The 23,444-nt window shown below is 38.4% G+C and overlaps 1 protein-coding gene across 6 annotated transcripts in view; it reads left to right on the top strand.

Annotated features, from left to right (window-relative positions):
* Nucleotides 1-23,444, top strand: part of GLRA2 (glycine receptor alpha 2) — a 122,190-nt gene that overhangs the window by 38,096 nt on the left and 60,650 nt on the right. For 5 of the 6 annotated variants that reach the window (XM_033051228.1, XM_033051229.1, XM_033051231.1 and 2 more), the window contains exons 5-7: nucleotides 6,737-6,819; nucleotides 7,757-7,894; nucleotides 10,109-10,323. In XM_033051228.1, coding sequence (XP_032907119.1) covers nucleotides 6,737-6,819; nucleotides 7,757-7,894; nucleotides 10,109-10,323 — 436 coding nt within the window. The remainder of the gene's footprint in view (nucleotides 1-6,736; nucleotides 6,820-7,756; nucleotides 7,895-10,108; nucleotides 10,324-23,444) is intronic. The other variant, XM_033051232.1, reaches the window with a different exon arrangement.

Below are 23,444 nucleotides of genomic sequence, written 5' to 3' on the forward strand. Positions count from 1 at the left end.
CTGGATATCTGTGCCAAAGGGATGGTTGCATAGCCAATACAAGTCTGTGTACCACTCTCCTTGTGGCCAGTGGCAATGCCTGTCCTCGACTGCTGGTGATCAATCACTTAACCACTGAGCTCGCACTGGAGCAGCTCAAGGTTAGGTGTAAAATGATTTAGGTGAAGGAACCCTTCCTAAATGGTACAAAAAAGCATGTTTTCCTAGAACATGGTCCCAGGGATAGAGGTCTTTTGCCAATTGGAATGAAACATATGGCTTGAAACAGAGATGTCATCATGCCAGGAGGACAGCAACACCATACCAAACATACTGCAGGAAAACTAACACAGAAAATGACAGAGGGAAAAAGGAAAGGTGAAATACTGTTCCTCATGTAAAGGAAACAGGTGCTTACAGAATTTAACTGTTACATACAATCATACTATAATTTATTTTCATAGATTTGTTTGAGCAATAATTGGAAAATCATTTGCTGGCAGCTCATGTGCTGGCATTGTAGATCTGCAGACAGTGATTGCATGACAATGAGAAGTGGGATGCCTGAAATGAGAAATCCAGCACCCTGCTCTGTGCCAGCTCCTGTGTTGTTCAGCAGTACATGAAGCAAAGCAAAGCACTGGAGGGAGTGAAGACATGCTCAGAAACAGCAGTATGTCAAACTCCAGCCTGTAACTCCCATTTTGCCACAGCAGAGAGGGTTCCACGTCTCCTCTAAGCTCAACTTCAACCCATTCCCACCTGGCAGAAATGAAGCTGCAGAACATGACAAGTATTAGAGGAATTCCAGGAATCCTCAAAAATAAGGAAAAAATCAGTCAGTTTGACTGTTCAATTTAACAGGACAAAGTCTGTAAACTGTGAAAATTAACAGGATTGACATTCAAAATGATGAGTCAGGTCCTGAAAAAATAATGAGATGGACTACAAAATGAAAAGACATTTAAAAGAAGAATGCCACTGGGATTTTTTTTGCCTTCTGATAAATGATCAGTGTGTGTGCACTTCTTCCAGGCACCCAAGAGAGGGGGCTGGGAGGAATATAAAGAGATTTTAGATTCTCCTCCCTGTTTCAGTGTCACTAGCCTAAATGGCATTTGCTCCTGTGTCATGCAAGGCTGTCATGGTTGCTGTGCAACTTCATCTCCCCTGCCAGTTTAATAGGGAACTTTGTCTGCTCCTGCTTAGGTAATATTTTAATGTTATTTCAGCAGCTATAAGGATCAGGAGTTTAATCTTTCAAAGAAAAAATGTACCACTAAAATATCTTTAACTTTATTGTCAACTTGGAGCTTTAAGAAAAGTACCTGAAACCTTGCAATTTACAATAGCATCTTTAGATTTAACAATGCTGGGGAAAAAAGAAATCCCTCTTGTCTCACTAAATCCAGAATTGAGGGGTTTGCACAGGTATTAGTCTTCTGATAAAAATGGCACATAGCCAATGCTACCAGTGATCATGCATGTGCTATTTATGTTGTGGTATTTGCAGCATAAAATCCTAGATTGTGCAATCTCTTGTCCCAGCAGCTGAGGTGCAGATGGGCGTAGTGTGAAAGAATGAAGGGATAAGAATAGAAACAAAATGTTATTTTTAACATGATGCCTACTCATGGTGAGGCATTTGTTGCTTTTCATGCTAGTGAGGAGATAATCATGGGGGTTTTTGCACATGGAAGGGATTTGTACCCTTATCTACAGGACTTTAAAATTCCCAACAGTATTTCTATACATAACAGGATTGATCCTAGTTATTTATCATTATAAAAGCTTTGAGGAGGTTATTGTTCTGTAGCCCACTCACAACCAAGCTTTCTTGCAGAATAACTAATAAAAAAAATGCTCCACTGCCATGATATACCACATATTGTGATATGCAGGGCTTTTCTCTTTGTGGAACCAGTGTCCTCTTCTGGGATGAGATGTCCCTGAGATCAAGGGAAGTTTTGGGTGTCTTGCAAGACATCAGGCTAAGGAGTGATAGCTGCTTATAAAGGAGTGGGTTAGAATACAGTTCAGTGGCTGCTGAAGACAAGGCAATATATCAAATCTCAATTAAAATTGCATATTGTCTTAAATTTATTTAAAAAACCATTCCTGGATTATGTAAGGTGCAAACACAATTCCCTAAGTGTTCAACACAATACTAGAAGTTCATAACTTCAGATTTGTATTGCAGACCATTCACAAGCAGTCTGTGTAGTACTCTCAAGTGTTTTTGTCGCATTGTGAGATTTTCAGAGAAGTGGTGTGATGGTCAGGAGCCCCAGCATTCAAAACCCTCAAGTGAAAGAATGAGATTGGAAAGCATCTTGAAAAAATCTATTTACAAACATTTTATTTCTATTGATTTTTTTTTAAAATTCAAGATCCTTACCCTCTACTGATGGTGTTGCTTTGGGGGTTAGCTGACAAAGGCAGACCAGCCTCCAGACTCAATACCCTGAAAGCAGCTGGGAGTGGCATTTGACAGGAATTGGTAAACAGGAGAAGGAGGGGGAAAGGGTGTGAGGACAGACCAGGAGGCAAAGGAAAATGTCTGGGTTCTGTGTTGTGTCCCTGAGGGAGCTGTAGAGTAGATGGGCAGGCACAGGAGGATATGGGGAAAATGTCTGTGGGATGGATAAAGAACAGGATAAAAGCAGTGATCAAAGGATGACAGGAAATGCAGTGCCTCAGCCCCAGTACTGAGCCCAGGACCTGGCTGCACTGCACATAAATCCCTCTGAGCCCCCTTGGCTGCACGTGTGTGCCACCCTCTGCTGCCTTTTCCTCAGAGGATGGTGGCTGGGGCAGCAGCAGTGCCTGTGCTCTGCTCTGCTGCTGGCCCATCTGGGGCCGTGGCTGCTCACACCAGGAGAAAACACTGACATTGCAAAACATCTTCAGGTGTGAAAGATAACCAGCATGACGGTTTCTGATTAAGCAGTCAGGCTGTTTATTTTTTCCCATGAGATGCCTTATTCTGACTTCTGTAACAGAGGTTACAGCCTGGAGGACCTTGCCTTCCTGCCTGCAGAAACTGGGGAATGCAGACCTCTGAGTGATGCTATTAGTGAGTCCCTGGGGTGACCAGAAATTACCTGTTTTGAGGGGGGCTGGGAAGAGAGACAGCCCCACAAGTCAAGTCTTAGTGATATCTCAGCACTTTCTAATGAAACCAGGGGATGAAAGAGGGGAGATTGAAATGCTGAGTGAAGAAATCCCAGCAGTGCCTGCTGCACTGTGAAGGCATTTAAGGTGTCAGGAAGAAGGTCCAAAACATAATAAGAGAATGCTGCCCTGGAGTACTTGGGTTATAGCCCTGTTGGTACTACAGTGCTGCTCAGTGACATTGTTATTTATTTATTATTTTTGTCACTATGGCAGCTAATTGGTCATTCTTTGTTTGCTGGCTTTGATTTTGTTCAGTTCATACTCTTATTTGCATTATTCCAGGGTTTGAGTCTTCCTTGGCTGTGGGGTGGGTGAGGGAGCAGGGAGGGAAAGAAGAGAGCAGCTTTGCCTCTTCTCTGAGGCAGCTTGCTGTCCCTGGCACTTTGCCTGGGGTGCTGAGGCACTGGAGACGTGACTCTCTCCTGCTCCTCCTGAGCCCTCTCTGCTCAGCTGCAAAACACAACGTGCTCAGCCCCAGAGCTCTCTGTGAGCCAGCTGTGCCACCGGGCTCTGCCTGGCCTGGGTGGAGGGTGCTCAGGTAATGCATGGCAAAATCAAATCCCTGGTCAGCTTCTTCTCACTTCAGTTTTACAGCTGGTTCATAAAGCACTTCCCATCAGTGTTTTGTGGTTCTTCACCACCAATCTGTTGTTTATGCGTCTCAAATGCTTTGGTGGCGGGATGCCTGGAAAATAAAATAATTGTTCTGTAGCAGTTTGTTCTGTTTTATTAACGATTAAAGTATTCATCAGTGTAATTCCTCATTAAATTTGCTCTTTGCTCCAAACCTCCAGGGGCCCTTCTTAAATTTGCCAAGTGTAAGACATTCATTTTGCTGAAATATTTTCTGTCAATGACACTGTTATTATCAGCAATGTGGGTAGCTATATCTACCTAACACTTTGCATTTATGGCCCTCTGTCCTTATTAACGTAGATATATAAGTAGTGACATAGCACCAGGGTTTGGAAACATTTGCAGGCTCATGGTTTTACTGAAAAGGAGTCAGCTGGTATTGATTGACCCACCACCATGGGCTTCAGTGGATTTATTTCCAATTCCAGCTGCTGAACATTTAGTAAACTTGTGGAAAAACAGTGGATCTGTGGATGGTACAAGGCTCTAACCACTTGTTTCAACACTTACATTACTGCTGGAAAAGGGATTAGAGGCAAAGATGTTAATTCTGAATTGCTGCTGAGGTGAACAACAGGTAGAGGTAAAAATATAACTAACTGTAAACATGATGTCTTAAGCTAGTCTCATCAACACAGTGAATAGAAATTATTTTTCATTTTTCAGGGTGATAAGAGAATAATTAAGTCTTTTTGAAAGACAACAATGATTAGGAAGAAAAAGTAGGACATTAGGCTTTGTGTGGACCTACAAAATGAGTCTACATAATTTTCTCATCTCACCTTCAGGGAAAAAAATTGATATATCTACCTTATATCAATGGAGATAGGTTGGTTTTTTTTTCCTTATGAATCTTGAAAGCTGCAACTGGGTGTATTTACTTTCTCATAAATTTGATATCAAAATAACAAGGGACTTTCCTGTCCATATATGTAGTCAAATCCCCAGATTACTTGAATTTCTGGGGAGTAGAAAGGGATGAAGGAGAAAGGAAACAAAGTCAGTGTGCAGTCCACACCTGACAGCCAGCAAAATCCAAGGGATGAATAGCCCATGCCTACTTCAATGAATGCAAACAAATGACATATTTACAAGGGCTGCATTTGCATAAAGGCATGTTTGAAAGGAACTTAAAACATCGAAGCCATAATTGAAATATGACTGAAAAGAAGGGAGTTTGATACAGCAATGTTTCAGGAAAGAGGCAGAGGCACTGTTTTGTTAATGCTGGGGATTAGCAACTTAATTAGCTCAATCTTTAATGCAGGAAATTGCCTAGTAAAAATGAGACTAGTTAACATTTGCAAGAACTTAAGATATGTAAATGAGGAAAGGACAGATTTTTGATGACACTTATATGTCTGCTAAATATTCTTTTTTTCTCTAGATGACAATTTTATTTTTTAAATATTTCTGCTATTTGGTCCAAAGGTTAAAAGTGAGTTTACTTCCTATGGTGATGTTGAGAAGAGTACTGTGGACTTTCATTCATCTCACTGCCACATAAAAGTGATCTCTAATTTCCTGATACTATCATCTTATTTACTGAAGAATGTGTCAAGATGAAAATAGTCTGACTTGTTTCTGGGTAGCCCACATGTAGGCAACAGCAGTGATGTTGAATGTGGTCTTAGATCTGGGTGAGACAATTTTGATCTCAGTTATCTAAATATAATCTTTTTGTCACAGTGATTTTATGGCTAGAAGCCATAAAGGTTGTTCCCAAAACTTCATATGGTGAAGAAATAGACTGAAAGACTTTGAATCAGTTGTATGTGGTAAGAACCACAAAATCATCGTGGGAGTCACAAATGACTAAAGAATTTAGTCAGGTATTTCTCTGTAGAGATCACATTCATTTGTGGGACAACATAGTTTCAAGGTTATGCTTCTAAACAGCTGACCTGTGGGTTCACTGACATAACTAAAAAATTACTGTCATTATACTGTCTTAATGTTACTGTCTTAGTGTCCCTTCAAACCAGACAGTCTTGTTAACTGCCCTTCATAATAAATGGGCACAGAGGAGGGTTTTTTTTCGTTCTTTGTTTTAGAATTGTTTTTTTTGTGCTGAGTGTAATCAGAAATAAAAATGTACTTTTAAAATATTATTGAAGACAAAATCCTAATATTTATACTGTTTATCAAAGCTAGTTTTTTGTAATTAGGCCATCCCAATATCTTGGTTAGCTAAAAATGGTTTCTTCTCACGCAAAAAAAGAAAAAAAATAGAAGAGATTGAAATAGATTGAAATAGATTTCAAATCAAATGTTAAAAGTTTAAATCAACTAAAAAGAAAAAAGAAACATTAAAAGTATTCCTATTTAAGTAAAGTTATGCTTTATCTGGGACAATAACAACTGAAAAATTAAAAGAGAAATATATTTTGTATGATTATGTTCCTTTAGGCTTACTTTCTTCTATGTCTTACATTCTTTAATGCAATGTGACTCTTTTACTGTATAATGTTTTTTTTCCTTCCTTTAGTGGCTAAGCAGTGAGAATGAAGGCTTGGAAATGGGACTCATTGTTCTGACAGAACAAAAGCACTCTGTTAAAAAAACCCATGGTTGTTATTTCCTTTTTTTTTTTCCTTTTCCAAAATAAAACTTAAAACCATATGTCCCATGACCAGGCATTTCAACTTTTGGATTACTGGGTTCAGTGTTGTACATAAAACATTCACTGGTGCATTAGTGGAGAGCATGTTTTCCTAACCTGATGTTGTTTTCTCTGCCTCTGCTCTGCTCAGCTGGGCAAGCTGCGAGTGCCTGCTTTGCTCACACATTTTGTGTCCACAGTTCTCACGTGCTTAAAAGCTCAAAGGGGAGATGAGCCCAGCTTTTGAGGTGTTAAGATTTGCTCTTGATCCTTTGATCTCTGAGTATGGGGTTTTAGATGAAACCTGTACATGTCTAACATATTTTTCCCCTCTAATTTCAGGCTTACTTTAACTTTGTCCTGTCCCATGGACTTGAAGAATTTTCCTATGGATGTACAGACATGTACAATGCAGCTAGAGAGCTGTGAGTGCCCAATTGCTTTAGCTATCAAATAACAAGTTTTTACCCTAACATTTAGTGGTAAGATTGTATTTACATTATCACATTTGTGTGGTGAGATTCAGTATTCCTGTTTTGTAAGGCAATTAAGTTTACCACCATAACATGAGGGTTGCCTGTTTCTGTGCTGTTCCTGCTCCCTTATCTTTCTCCCTCCTCCGTCACTTTACCCATCAGAGTTGCATCTTCCAGGGGTAAATACAGCACCTCTTCGTGGGAGCAATTACTAAAACTCAGGAAAGTGGGAACAATTGTTACATAGCCAGGGATTTGCTATTTCTGATTGAGTTAGGCTCACTTGTGGAAAATGGAAGTGAAATAGCTGATGAAGCAGAGGTCCTGTTAGTGACACCTAAGCTGGTGTGCTAAACGCAGGCAGGGCATGGACTGGGGAGCCAGCACACCCCCTGCATGCTGTGTGCTGCCAGCACACACCACAGCACTGCCTCAACCTGCCCAGGTAACAATCAGGAAAACTCAGGAGTGGCTCAGACTGTGGCAGGTGCCAGTGATCGTCCCCAATATTCAGTAGGTACCAGTCCACCCCGTTGGTTTTTTTAATTTAGGGGAGAAAGGATTTAGCTCTATGGCTGTGAGGAGTGGGCTGTCACCTGCTTTTGTGCCCAGAGAATCTTTGGTTGGTTTGGGCCAGCAAAATTAGTTTTTGGTGGCAAACCAGGGCATTACTTCAGAATATAACAGTGTTTACTTCTTGCTTTTAAGAGAGAGCAGTGTAGTTATAGCAACCGACAACTAAGAGGAATCACGCTGTAGTTAATCAAACAGTTTGAAAATGTAACTGAGACAACACTTATTGCAATAAAAGACAAGCTTCTCAGACAGAACATTTGCTCCTTTCTGGTCAGTTGCTATGTGATGAACTCTGATTCCTTTATTGCAGTTGGCTACACCATGAATGATCTGATATTTGAGTGGCTAAGTGATGGACCTGTGCAAGTCGCAGAGGGTTTAACCTTGCCACAGTTTATTTTAAAAGAAGATAAAGAACTTGGTTATTGCACAAAACATTACAACACTGGTGAGCATTATTCTATTTTTTCTATCAATTGTTCCAACGGTATCTATTGTCAATTTGTAATGGAAAAATATGGGCAAAATGAAAAAAAAATAGAAATAAAATTTGATTCAGTCACACTTATTTTTAAATCTGAATAGAAAGAAATTTTCTTTCTGCTATTTTTTAGAAAGATTTCATTTCAAAATTTCTTTTAACTTCATTAAAGTATTCTAATGTCCTTAAAATCATTGATGCATTTAAAATATTAAAAAATGGATTTAAAAAAAATCTAATTTTTTATATCCTTAAAATGAAATGTTAACAAACTAACTCTTTTATTAAATATTGATTCATCATTTTTAAAGTATTGATTTTTCTGAATTTAGATTATTTCTCCAGTATATCAAGTTGCCAATGAGGAAAAATATTAATTTTTCACCAGCTTTTATGTGTAGTCTAATTTATGTGATGTAGCATGTGAAAAGACAACATTTTCATTGCTGATTTGAATACTGTACAGACATGGAATCTTGGGAAATTGTTTGTTTAATACTCTAAAGTTGTTTTTCTTTCATTTGCTTTTTTAGGAGCTTGTAACACTGTGTTTTCTAGCTTTAGCTTTACAGAGAAGAAGAAACTCTGTTAAAATTTTATTTAGCTGCTTGGAGTTTATTTAATGGGGACAGCATTTAGAGAACAGTTTTCTGGGTGCTTTCTGGGATTAAATATAATCCCTCTCATCTAAAATAGCTTTTTCATCATTTCAGCATAAGAGCTGATCTGGTTGCATCAAATACATTTGTTTCACTCTCTGAAATAATACAGTGTGAGAGGTTCTGCCTCTGCCAAAAATAATGTCACATTTATTTCTTATGAAAATCGTTGGGTTTAATCTTTATAAATGCAGCCTCTCATTTTGGAGCCCAAAGTACCAAGGAAGGAAATCTTTGTGATTGGCACTCCCACTACTGTCTTTTCTGTAGTTTGCTCCTTCAGGTTTGTGTGAATTTGAAATGTGGATAAAACTTACTACTCAACCTTCTCCTAAACTCACTGTCCAGGCTGTGCCACAAAATTCTGGAGAGACTCTGACAGATGGTGCTCCTCATGCCATTGCTGCACACCCCTTCCCAGTCCCCTGCTGTATGGGCAGACTGGACAGGAACAGCCTCTGCCCAGGTCTCAGCAGCTGCCTTTCAAGTTACAGCTCACTCATTTTAGAACTTCTGGGCTGTCAGGGGATAGAATTCAGTCTCCACTCCTTTCTTTGTCAAACAGCCTCTGCACTCCCCTTTGTGCTAACTCTTGTGCCCACCATTCAGCATTGTAGACCACCAGAAAAATACAGGGACATCACAAAAAGGAGCAAACAAACTAATTTGCCCTGAAAGGGTGAACAAGGAAAAATGCATCTTCGTTCATTTTCCAACCAACAAAAAGGGGTTCTTTGGAACCATTAGCATGGCACCTCAGGAGTGAGAGGCTTTCCTGTAGTCAGCCTGGAACAGGAGCCCTCACAGCACCCAACCCAGAGTAATTCTGAGAGCAGCACAGAGTGATTGCATTAGTAGCTGAGGGGCTGTTGCAGCTCAGGAGTCTGCATCTCCAGCTGCACAACAAGTTCCACTGTCAGGCAAGCCAAAACCTCTGTCCTCCAGGACTGCTGTGCAGCAGCTATGGGCTGTTTGAAGAGGCACTCACCTCCCACGAGACATTGGTTTAGGTCTCCTGGAGTCAGACTTTTAGCAAAATTCAAAGTAGACTTTGAGTTGATTCTTCTGTGAGACATAATCCACAGAGGCAAATGACATTACCAGAATGAGGAGTATGACCTACCCCAGACTGTAAGAGTAGTAGTTTACAATTTGTCTGTTCAAGCACATTTGCTTAATCTCATGCTTCTAAAAGACCAAAATGCTGTCCCCTTTTAAAACCTAACATTATATTTGACTAAAGTAAAAGCTCACTGAATTTTAAGAAAAGAAATATTACATTCTATTTTCTGGATGTGAAACAATATTCATTTTCTCAGTTAATATGTAGAACTGGGCACAATATACTTCAGTGATCCCATGCTTCCCCCAAGCTAGTATGCAACAAGTTGCTGACTAGTGTTTGTGTATCAGGATCTGCTTACAGTATTAGGTTAGGAAGCAGGCCACACATCTAACTTATGTTCAGAAAGCAAGATAAAAATGTGCAAAAAGCATTTATGAAAGTAATTTCATGTTCTAGGAAAGTTTACATGCATTGAAGTCAAGTTTCATTTGGAGCGTCAGATGGGATACTATTTAATCCAGATGTACATTCCTAGCCTGCTGATTGTCATTTTATCCTGGGTTTCTTTCTGGATCAACATGGATGCTGCTCCAGCCAGAGTTGCACTGGGTATCACTACAGTTTTGACAATGACCACACAAAGCTCAGGATCCAGAGCTTCACTCCCAAAAGTAAGGAAATAATTTTGTACCACAAATTTGTTCTTAATGAGAAATGTTTGTGCTAGTCTTCTAAATTTCAGAAAGGTCTGTGTAAATATGCATCTGATAAGGACAAGTGAGAAAGTGGTAACAGTATGATGTTAAACTTGCAGTACCCTTGCATTTGGATTAAGGAATGTTTCTGCTGATTTGGTGGAGGGCTGAATGGTTCAGCAGTAGGAATTTTTAATGAGTTTTTACTAGTTTTGAGTCTTATTTTTGAGTGTTTAGTAACCAGATTTTTCTGAGGTATTTAGATATCTTACTGGATTTCTTTCAGACTTGAGACTTTAAAACTGAATTGTTAGACTCATATATCTTGATGTTTCTAGATGTGGCACTTAGTCCAATGAATATATAAATATATCCCCCAAAAATGTATATATAAAATACATGTATGTAACATATATACAACTAAATTCTTTCTTTGGAGAAACTTTTTAGTGTGGAACTGCTGATGTCTTTGATTCACAGCAGAGTTTGTCCGTATTCCACTCATTCAAGTGTCATCTGAATACCTTCATCCTAACTACGCACAAAAATATCCTCTCATTCAAATTTTGTAGTCTTTTTAATCCTAGCCAGATGCTGTAGATGAATTTACAGATTACAGACTGGATTCTCTGTTTAGTCGGACTGACAGCTCTTTTCAGCATAGGCACAGCCCAAATGCTTCTGATAGCAGCATTCCCAGCAGAATTTAATGTGCAAGCTCAGGTTGTATACAATTTTCTGGAAGGGAGCTCAGAGTTAAGGTAAGTTTGCAACAGTCTAAGGAGTTGTGAGAGACTCTCCTTGAAGAGTCCTTTTCCAGCAGTCCAGCATCAAAGGGACTGGGATAATAGTATCAATGAAGAGCACAAATTTTGAATGTTTGTCTAGATCATGATCCATTCCAAAAAAGCAGTCTGTATATTGTGGTGCTTCACCCTCAGTATCACATTTTGTTTCATCCCAAATATACAAGTTGTTCAAGTGGAGGACAACTTCAAAAATATAAGGCAACTCCAAAAAGTGCACAGATTGTGTGACTCCTTTGCTAGCAATGAGAAACTATCACTTAAAAATCTGGTGAGTACAATATTTAATTCAGCTTCACTTACTCACTTGGAGATATGCATAATTTTCCATGCAAACTGAAAGCCTCTCATATATTAACTCAGAATTTCAAATTGAAAATTTATTAAACATTTGTTCAGACAATTCAATTGATAGTACCAGTGAACATTTAGAAAACAATGTCTGAAAAGAGAATCTTGGCAAGAAACATACAGGCTCTTTAAATAGCAAGTTTGGAGTCGCTGAAGACTGCATCTAGATGGCAAAACATGAATCCATGTGAAATATTACAGGTTTCTTATAAATTATCTGGCTTGAGAAATATAGATATTGCAATCACAGTGGTGGAGATTTCCACCCACATTTCCTACTGGGCAAACAAACCCTGACAAAAGGCTCTGCAGTGTTAGCATGCCCCAAATGTTAATGCTGTAGAAGGTGTTTCCATCATAGGCTTTTGATCCAGCTGAAATGTTTTCCCTTTTGCATTCTGTTGTGTTTGAGTAGAAAAGTATTTGCTGAGGGGAAGAAATGGGAAGATGCAGAATATGTTGACCATGACATGTTGGTTATAAGGGAGTTTCTTGTCCAGCCTCAAGACTAAGTACACTTATCAGCAGTAAGAGAATGGTGGTGCTTTGTGCATTCCCCATCTCCTGTTCTGCTGTGTGCCTTTACCAGAAAACAGGCACTAAGAAAAGTATCTCACCAGAAAGCCCAGTACACTTATTTCAGTCAGGCTGCACCTGGCTGTTGCATTTTCTCTGTGTAATGCAGCTGGGCTCTATTTTATAGCTTTGATCTCTATATGTTAGTTAATCCTTGTGGGGGTTTTTGAAGGTGTGTCAGTTGACTTAAAAACATATAAATTCTAAGTAAATGCCAGCATTCCAGCCAGCTGACTCCCACCCTGGATGACTCAGGTGCTTGGAGAAACATGGGCACCATTCAGGTCCTGAATTACCAGTACCTGATTCCTTATACATAGAAGCAAGGTTTTCTTGCTATTGCTGTTGCAGGCACTTAGCTATTTTAAAACCCCATCTGTAACTTAATATCAAAATTGTATTTATTAATAAAATCTGTCCAGCTGAAATGCACTTAGAAATAAAAATATGAAGGGAATTGAATCAAATCAGTGTCAGATCTGAAGTCTCAAAATCCCTGTTTAAAAATAATGGTTTTCTAAGCCCTGTCTATGTATTGCCAAGATACAGGAAGTTGGGCTGCCAGTGACACATCCATTTAAAAGTTGCTCCAAGCATGAATGTCTAACAGAATAAGATATTTCATGAGAGTTATTTTTGCCAAAGTACTGAAAAAAACAGATGCAATTTTGCTTTGTGAAAGCAGCCTAGGATTGAATACAAGAGCTATAATTTCCCCATCCTTCTTTGTGTCCCATTCTTATTAATATAGATTTATGCAATAGAACTTTAGTTTAACCAGTCATGCCAAGAGTTTCTTTCTATTCTTCTCTATTTTAATGGAGTTCTACCACAGAAAACAACAAAGTATCAAAACCTGCCAACTTTAAAGATAATAATTTCTTTACCTAGAGAAAGGCAAAGAAGAATTGTGATAAGATTCCTTAGGTTTTTTTGTCTGTTTCCAGGTTGCTATCTAAATGACTAAAGTGTTACTGTTTAGAAGTAATTACCTACATATTGTTCTCAACCCTGGTGTAAGATAACACGACAATGTTCTATTTGCTTAAAATTGCTCTTTTCCATATTAATAACTAATATTCATTTCCATACACGGATTTCATAATAGCAGGTCATGACCACACAGACATTAGGCACTCAGCTGTTGAAAATTAAACATAAGATTGAGATTGCTGAAATGAAAAGAAAGGAAAATGAAAAGAAATGAAAGAATGAAATTAATTCAACCTGAAGGTCATATTTGCTGCATATAAGAGAAGTATCTAGAATGCAGTCTTCTAAATGAAATAGATTTCTTTGGTAAATTCTGTGGAATTACTATATTTGGAGTATTTTGTAATTCCGTCTTAGAATATTGGGTGAGATTCCAATATCAGCAGCATAGTAATAAAGAAATCTGTATGCTTTTTTCTCTTTATTCTTCTGCAAAGTCAATTTCTTTCTTACCAAAGGCAAGAGTAAACTATGAGACAGATTACATCACAGCAAAGCTACTGCTCTAGGACAGGTGACCTGCAATGCCTCTTTCAGAAAGCAGAAAGGTTCTCTTCCTCCAAACCTTTAGCATAAACTGAGCAATAATGCACTGTGAAATAATGTTTTTCTATGTAGGGAGTATCTGCAGAGAAATATTCACCATGGAGCCAATCTCTTTTAAAGTGATGTAATCATTTTGTGTAGAAGACTTGTGAGGGGTCCTGTAACCAGAATTGCCCTAGTTGGCTGTTTCAGGGGGTGGTAAAAAACTCATCCAGAAAACCGGGATGGAATTGCCTACTTCCAGTTTGACTGATCCATCATTCCTGGGGATGCCCAGGAATGGTGATCCAAAATAGCATGATTCCTATGGTCAGTTCCTCTTCCCACATGTTCATGTGTGTAAGTCTTACCCACATGTGATGCTCTTATGTCTGAATTCCTCTGGTCACATCATGGCTTTCCACTCAGGAACTCCATCTGGGGAAGGTTTGTGCATTACCCAGTGCTGCACCAGTGGCTCCTGCTGATCAGCCAGCTGAGCAGAAATCCTGGCCGCCAGCTGGGTGATCACTGTGACCACACAGCCACAGTGAAGCCTCTGTGAAACCCTGAGCTTTCTGTGTGAGTCTTGTGCATGAGCCAGGGACATCCCTTGCATTGGGCTGTGCTGGGCTTCACCCCTGCAGAGAAACTCCAGGGTGCGCCAGTTATGGACCTGATGTGACCTACTGTGCATCCAGGCACTGCAGGGCCCAGCACACACGTGTTCTGTGCAAGTACCCGACCCACAGACCCAGAGGGCACTAAGTAGCCATCAAAATAGGGACTGAGGATTGTCTGGGCACCACAAGGGACACCTGGACATCTGTCTCTACTTGAAGTCCCAGATGTGTGTGAGCTGGGGGAGTAAAGCCGGGAGAATTCAAGGTCCAGTAGTGCAGAATTGTTAAGAATTGTTACAAAACGTTCTTTTCTTCAGAGCTTTGAAGCACTATTTTCTTGCTATTCTTTTTACTTGTAAATGGCTCTCCTGTTGAATCAACAGAATAAAAAGTTTGAAAGGATTTTCAAAAGAGGCATTTGAAAGAATAATGAGTTCTCTGCTGTGCTTGTGTATTTTTCAGACTACTTGCTTCTTAAAAACACTTACATAAACCAAACCTTAGCAGCAACAGTCCAAGAAAATGAGTTACTTTGAATGCCATAAAGCAAAACATTTCAGGATATTTTAAGTCGAGTAATAGCAACTGTATTTTACACAGTTGCATAGCATTCATATTGTGTTACTTTAATGCACAGTGCTTAATGAATGCATTTTCTGTCCCTGGGGAACAATCTGTGCAGAAAAAAAAGTCTAATTCAAAACTCACCAAAACTTCTGGGAGTCCTTTAATTCACTTCATTTTGCTTTAAATCTATACATATACTACCAATGCAATAAAAGCATAGGTAAGAGACTTGCAAAACCAAACCCAAAGAAGTCTATCCCCTTTGGCAGTAAAGGACTGTTTTTATGTGTCATCAGCTATCCCCTGCATATTTGGAGACTTTTACAGATTCTTCAGCTTCTGCCAGGCCAGTCTCCTTTTTTTGAATGCCAGAAACTATCAAGTAAAGAAGACACAAGAATATGGCACTTTGGTTTGTTGTTGGGGTTTTTTTTCTCTTTTTTTTCTCTCTTTTTTTTCCTCTCTTTTTTTTTTTAAATTTAGGTTAAAATTATACCATAATAAAAGAGAAACAATACCAATAAGAACAAAGGAATAGATGCTATTATCAGAGATGATTTTGTCCTGTGTACATTTGTTTTCATAGGAAGTAGAGCACCAAAGGTGATGGCTTTTTCATGAACAAAGCACAGAGATGATACATTATGGTAAAAAAGCAATAATGAAGTAACTTGGAAAGGAAGCATTTTTTTGACAAGTTACTTTTAGTCTCGTTTCAGGATCTGAGGAGGAAATATGGAAGTAATTTGGCAATAATGAGATTTGTTAACTGGCACTTGGATTATGTTGGTGTCTGAGCATTTTACACATTACTTAAGTGATTAAGAAAACCCTATTTTTATAAACTGTTTACAAATTCCTGTTGGACATCTAAAGGTCCTAAACCTTGATATTTTAATGTGTCAGGTCCACATCATATATTTATGTGTCCTTACAGTGTTACTGTAAACAAACTTCCACTTTAAAAAAAAAGTGTTCAGGACCCTTGAGTATTTTATTGGTTACCAGTTTTCTAAAAGAGTGAAAGAGGGCATCCTGTCCAAACTCTTCTGAAGTCAGGCTGCACTGTCAGGCAGCCATGAGGAGCTACTCTTCAGTCGTGTGCTTACATGGACAAGTTTTAGGACTCACTCAATTTATTCATTTCCAGTATTCTAATTTAACTTTCTTTTCTGTTCACATTGCAGTTTTAACATACAACATATATTCCTTCTTTTATTAATATTGAAAGATCTTGAAACTTACTTTAACTCTTTTTTGTTGAGGGGAGTGGATATAATTAATTTTTGTATAGAGACAATATTTTCAATATCCATTGATGTATTCCACACAGTATTTGAATCTGGATATAGAAATCTGTTCTATTCTGTATGACGGAGGAAGTCATATAGACTGAACCTAATTTTCAAAAAAAAAGCTTCAAAAGTAGGAAAAGCTTTTAATTAAGTGAACATTTCTTTGCATACTGTGACTTATTGAAACAATTAAATGGATACAAAGTGATTGTGACTAAATATGGAATTTTGTGTGTAAATAAACCCTCCTACAAAATGCAATAAAAAAATTATTCCTGAGAAGTAGTTTATAAGCACCTGGTCATAACTTCTAGTTCAGGAAAGATGTTTTCTGGTTCTGCTCTACAAACTTTCATATTCCATGTTTTTATTCTTACTTCTTCTCCCTTTAATTATGTTTTCTCAATAGTGGTTTTGAGGCAGGATATTAATGTGTGTGTGCTTGAGGGCAGGAAATTGTTTGAATGGCAGTGGGAGATGTGGTACATGCTTCAGATGATACATGGAGTACCAGGGAGAGCTTCACACCCACTTCAAATATTTATAGCACTGTGCCCATGTTAGTTAGGCCAGCTTGAAAATACATCCTTGGTCGCTATTTAAATGATCTGTGGTGCCCAGAAACTTCTCTGCTGCTTCCAGCTACAGCAGCTGGTCTTGTTAAAGACACTCTCTCCTTGCAAATTTTGCACCTTTGAGATCTAAGTAGATACTTACAGAGCTAGCCTGTGCAGTTACAACTTCACTGGGAGCAGAAGTCTCAATTAAAATGATGTTGGATGAGCTTTGGCACAATTATATATGCTGTGATCGTGCATCCATAATGGGAAGAATTCCTTTTCTTCCATTCCACGACTGCTTCTAGTTCTATAAAACTGAAGTCTTCAGTATTCTGCATAGGTAAGAAGACAAAACCCAGCAGAATCCAAGCTACTTGTGAGAAAAGCGGGAGGAAGAACAATACAAAAGTTAAACACAGCACCTAAATCTGATGCTAGAAATTGTCTCATTATTCTGTTTCATTTGGCTGCAGATGTGTGGCACCCTGGACAACCTTTGGGTCTTACAATGGTTATGTGTGGTTTCTAGTGTTTCTCTCTGTCCTTTGTTCTGTGCAAAGCTGACTGATGAGCTGTGACTGGTATGTTGTTTGATTAATACCAATACGTTAGGATCCATAGCAGATTCTACTCTATGAAAGTGAAAAATGAATGAGTAAATTGGTCTCCATTTCCACTGTACACATCTAAACTTCAAAGTTTACCTTTCTGTATAATGGAGACAGTGCTATTTACTGTACAACAAAAGCAGTAGTTGCTATCATGTGTGACAGCTAAAAATATGCAGTAAGATGTGTCTGAATACCTCTGGGATGTAGTTTGAGTACTCCTGGCACTTCCTCAGCAGGTTTTATAATGCATTCATCTGAGAGGGCTGGCATTCAGCAGAGCCTATTTCAAGCATCAAAGAAGGGTTGAAGTTATTGTGCACACCAGTCTGCTGACTGTTTCATAACCCTGTCACGATACTAGAGCCTTCAACTTCATTGTCACACCCTTCAGGACTTTCTGGTGGCTTTTAGTGTCTCTCAGAGGAGTGCCTTGTGCTGCTCTTTCACAGACACAAGCACAGCAAACCCTCTCTGAAGCCATGACGTACTCTGCTGTGGCTCATTCCTTTCCAAGGACTTGACTCTATTAGATCATCTAAAACTATTACTTATTAATATATTCTGTTAATATTTCATGTGAAATAATGTTGATGGGACCCCCTGGAGTCTGTGAAAACCATTTTCATTTGCAGTTTACCTCAAGGCTGCTGCCTTCCAGTCTGAATATCAGTGCCACTGCACGTGGCTGCTGAAGCAGCTGGGTCATTGACATCTTACTCCCAAAAGTTGTCTTTGAGTGACAATGGAGCCACTTGAACTCTGTTACTTGAATGACAGGTCTTTCTTTTCCCTTTGGGAAATATTTCCATTGGAAAAAAAGAATTGCTTGTTGATATATCGATACCTAAAAGTATTAGCTCCTCTCCCTTTTCCCTGCAAGGAAAACAATTTGCAGAGGGAAACAATTTACTTTTTCATGGATGCATCAAACAAACTTCTGCATGAACAGGAACTAAATGACTCAGTGTGTCTTGTTTTTACATAAGATACCTGTGTTATGACAAAACTACAACTTTAATTCACCAATAGTGTGTCACAATAGTCTTTGCTGAAGTAAGATCAGCTTTGGAAATTAAATAATTCTAAACGAGGTATTGTCAAGAAAATTATATAATTTTGGTGTTTAAGAAATGGTCATGCATTCTAGAATGTGTCATTATTCACAAACTCTTGTATTTAAAGTTTTAAACTGTGCCTTTTTCTTATTTCCTCTTCCTGGAAGCTAGGAGTTAATTGAAATGTCTCAAAGAGAAGGGAGCATGAGAACAAAAAGCTTTGATCCTCAGTAGCTTCTATCTGGTGTTAGGCTGCCCTGCCAATGGGAAACAGGCATAGTGTGCTGTCTTCAGTCATTCTACCAAAGGTTAAGGCTCTGGAGAACAGGGCCAGAGCTTTCAGTACATCTGGAGAGGAACATAATGACTAAGTCACAGCACAAAATACAAGTTGAGAAAAAAAGGAAAACACATAACAAATATTGCTGAGTTTAATGATTCATGGAAGAGATAGTACAATTATGTTACAAGTAGTTATTGATAATGTCACTTCTAAGGAGAATATATCAGTATTTGTCACTTACTGGAGAAACCCTTTCTGTTATAAGGTTGTCTACTGAGAAACTAAAAATTGCCTTGAATTACTTAATTGATGTAAATTATTGCATTTTCTGTCTCTTTTCTGGAGAAGGGCATTTTCCTTTGTGTGTAATGGCAATTGAAACATTTTATTGATCAATTTGTACTAAAATTTTGATAACTTTTGTTAACAGCTCTACTTTTTAAATTTATCTGTGGTCAGGAGGTGTTGATGTCCATCCATTTTTTAAGGGATGATCAGCTTGAAGATATCACTTAATTTCTGAGGGAACCATGTAGATTGGTGGCAGACAGCAATGAGGGCACCACTCTCCTAGACCACACCACTCTATGCTTGAGTGTGCCCTGCTCATAAAAATATGACTTTAAAACAATTTGACTTTCCATAGAACTGACAAAGAAAATATGAAAAATTAAGAAAGTGAAGCAGCCCAAATGTCAGGATTATAATAAAAGCTCTTTAGAGTTAGACACTGTTCTGTTTCTTTTTCTAATTCAAACAATAAAGATACTCACTTGCTTTTTAAAGGATGCTGTGGTTGTCTGACAGGATCTATTTTATGAATGTGTTGGCTGCATTTTGCTGTCTCCTGAATCTTCTAGAACAAACAGAATCTGCTCAGAATGAAAACAAAATCCTGTCACTGGGAATGATGTGACTTTGAGCATTCAGATGCTCAGGCTTTTCTGCTGCCCTTACTTTTACCAGGGCTCCCCAAAGTCAAGGATGACAAAGTTATGTTATGAAAATAGCACAAATCAACTAATTTGTGCATATATCTATGCCTGGATATGAAAAAAAAAAACAACATCCCAACATTGTTTTTATGTATCTCAAAAAGCATAAAATACCACTCTGGAAAGCAATGTGGGTTTTTTTTTTTTAGTTGGTGGGGTGGGGTTTTTTTCGTGGGTTTTTTTTTTTTTTTTGGTATCTTGTTTTCTTTATCTACCCCAACTAGTGAGGGGGGAAGAAAAACACATAATTATTATCTTAATTGGTTAATTATTCCCTCTGAAGTTGGTTCATTTGTCATGTTTTAGTAATGGTGTGGTGTTGATTTTAATTAGGTATGATTGGGGATTTTTGGTAAATAAGAAATGAGAATTTTTTTCCCTAGCAATTTTTCAATACCCCATTAGGGTCAGGATAAACACTGCATTGCTCATGCTAGAAGTGTTATGTGTGAACAATAACATAACACTTGTTATGTTGCACACAGCTGGAACAGACTGGAACTGTCCTCATTGACTGGAGCAGGAGACAGATGTTTCACCAGTTAAAAATGTGTGTAACACATCCTTCCAGGAAAGACCTGTAGCCTGGCAAATGATTTCAGAGTGAATTGTTTAAAGGTAAAATTCTCTTGGTGAGTGTAGTAATAAGAGCTGATTAGCTTCCTACATTAATGAGGTTTCAGTAAAAGCTTTTCCCACATTGAAAGACATATCCAATTAAAGGCTGTGCATTGCCTGAATATGGGAACTGCACTTCATGGCAGTTCATCTGTCCAGCTTCATTCATGATTTCTGTGATTAGACTGAATTCCTCCAGATGGACTTCCCTCCTAGTTAAAGCAAGGTGTTTTCAGCAGCAGCTGTTGACCACAGTAGAGTTCAAAATCATCTTACCCAGCTCCTCTGTCTGTGAAAGAGACTTTTAAAATATAACCTTGGCACTGCTAGCTGTTGTTCTCCTTGTGATTTTTCCTATTTATACTCTTTTGAGATGCTCTTCTAAAGAAAAGGCAAGTGAAAATCACCCTGAAGAGAGAATGAAAGTGAATTTTCAGACATGCTATTTTCATCTAAGAACGAATTCTGTAGTTTACAGCTAAAATCAAATAAATAGTTCTTCCCTTCTCCTCTTTGTGTAGTACACATGGCATTAGATCTGTGCTCCAGCAGTGACAAACACTTTGTGGGGGGTCAGGCATTTTCTCTGAGGAGCCGCTTTTTGTAAAACATGTGTCCCTTTGTTGAAGCTATGAAAAGGATACTTTAGCATTATGTTTCCATTTGTTCAAAAAATTTCCCAAATAATTTCTGTTGACTTCCAGCTACCACTGTCTGATTTCTCCAAAACATCTTTTTTATTATTATTATTGAAATGCCTTGATACCTGGAAATTAAAAGTTAATCAGTCTAAAAATGTCAGAAAGGTTTGACATGAAAATGGAAATTATAGAAATTATTCAATTGACATTATTTATAGCCCCAAAATTTGTGGTTTGTGACTTTTTTTTACATTTTCATTTTTTATTCTAATTTAGAAGACATTTCTGAAATGTCAAAAATCTTGAGGGAAGGGAAAAATCACATCCTACTCAGATCTAACATTTACTGAGATACTGGTAGGTACTTTTCAAGGATGAATAATACTAAAAGTTCTGAGAAAAATTGCTCTAATTAAAACCTTACTACACAAGATCAAGCTCAGGCACACAAACACTGAGAAGAAGAGAATCAAATAAACTGCCTCACACTGAGCTCCAGCCGTGCTCGTTGTAGCCAGCATATGAAGCTTCAAGTCACTGGGGCATAGTTTGGCCTCTTTGAATTCTGATGTGGCTTAGTGTCTTGTAGAAATAATTTTCCAGCTCCAGAAGGTACAATGTGACTTTCCAGAATAACACTTTTTTTTGCATCCAGTTTCTGCTACAGTTGTGTTCTATAGATACTCTGTATTTGGCTTAAGCTTGTCTTGAAAGTGTGCAGTCTTCTTCTGAAAATGGAGTTTGGAATTTTATTTCAGTAACTACCCAGGCACACTGTTAAAGGGAAGTGTTTTTTAAGGCAGCATTCTCTGGCTTTCCATTCCAGCCAGTGTTTCTTGCTGTGCAATTCTTGTTTGGTCTACAAATGCTGTCCACACCCGGTGTCTTCTCATTCAAGAAATCCTGTGATGAAACCAAGTGACCTTTCAAACCTTCTCTTGTTCTTCATAAACTACAAATTGAGCTTCTTTTGTCTCTCACTCATTCAATGTCTTTGTCAGCCTTCAATCTTGTATCTTTCTCACTGTGCCAATATTATCTTTTAAAATATAGCAACCACAACTACGCTACCGTGGAAACTCCTGATATAGCTTTCTTCTTCCTTCTCCTCCTCCTCTGTTCTGTTTATAGTCTTAGTAGTCATATTCATATTTTCCCCACAGCTTACCAGAGCTGATGCTCCATTGCCAGTCTCTTTCTGTACCTCTTTAAATAAAAATTGAAAAGTTTGATTAAAATGAGTTGTAACTTAGAATGAGTATCAGACAGAGTTCTAAAAAAATGGTAGTTTATATTCATTTTAGCCACTTAAATAGCAGTGATTTAAAAGCGTGATTGCCTGAGAGCCTCCCAGATCCCAGCCAGACAAACAAGAGATGGTTTGGGTGTATGGGGGAGGTGAAGGTAGAATTTTTAAAAAGTCTTTGTATCATCAAATGGGAACAATGTGGATTTGTATGGAACATATAAATGCATGGTTTTCTTTAATTATAAGACAGAAGAGTTCCAGTGACAGCATTAATCTGAGAGAGAAAAAGCTCTTCGTGAACAAAGTGGATAGGCAATAATTTCTAATACCAATTAAAGTGAATAAGACAATGTTAAAAATAGTAAAAAATTCAAAATCTAGAACTCCTTTTGGATTAGAGGAGCTGTACCAATGTTACAAGTCACTTGTTCATCCATGCAAGATAAAAAAGAAAGAGAAAAACCTGTTTAACAGATGGGGCAGAATGAAGAGAGGAAGAAATACATAGCAAGACCTTTAATAGCTTAAAATCAACTGGAGATGTACATCACAGTGATGTTGAGGCCACACATCAGATCTTGTGTTCAGTTTTGGGCCCCTCTCTACAAGCAAGACACTGAGGTGCTGCAGCATGTCCAGAGAAAGAGCTGGGGAGGGGTCTGGAGAACAAATCTGATGAGGGAGTTGGGGGATTCAGTCTGGAGAAAAAGAGGCTGGGTGGGTTCCTATTGCTCTGTACAGCTGCCTGAAAGGGGCTGCAGCCAGGTGGGCCAGCCTCTTTTCCCAGGTGACAACCGATGGGACAAGAGGAAATAACCACAGGGTGCACCAAGGGAGGCTTAGATTAGATATTAGGAAAGGTTCTTTCCACAGAAAGGGTTGAAAAGCTTTGGAGCAGACTGTCCAGGAAGCAGTTGAGTCATCAACCCTGAAAGTGTTCAAAAAATGTGTGGATGTGGCACTTGAGAGCATGTTTTAATAGTGAATGTGGTGGTGGTGCTGCACTAAAAGTTGGACTCGATGACCATAAAGGTTTTTTCCAGCCTTAACAGTTTTATAATGCAATTATTTTAAACATGCACTGAAAATATTAATGTGTAACTCTCTGTAATTATGAATAGAGGGCTATTTTTCAGCTGTGGTTTGTAATAACAGATTGAGGAAAGAGTGAAATAGCCCATAAAGGAAAGAAATTGTGTTCCATTTGCATTTGCATTTCTGAAATTTTCCAGAGAAAGCCAGAGATTTTTTTCTACTTTTACTAGTGATGGCTATTTTATTATATGCATCTGGTTTTTAGCACTAACTTTAAATCAGAAAGTAAACAACTGACTTGTAAACCTTGAAGT

Source organism: Catharus ustulatus, chromosome 2 (assembly GCF_009819885.2).
Source record: "Catharus ustulatus isolate bCatUst1 chromosome 2, bCatUst1.pri.v2, whole genome shotgun sequence".
NCBI lineage: Eukaryota > Metazoa > Chordata > Aves > Passeriformes > Turdidae > Catharus > Catharus ustulatus.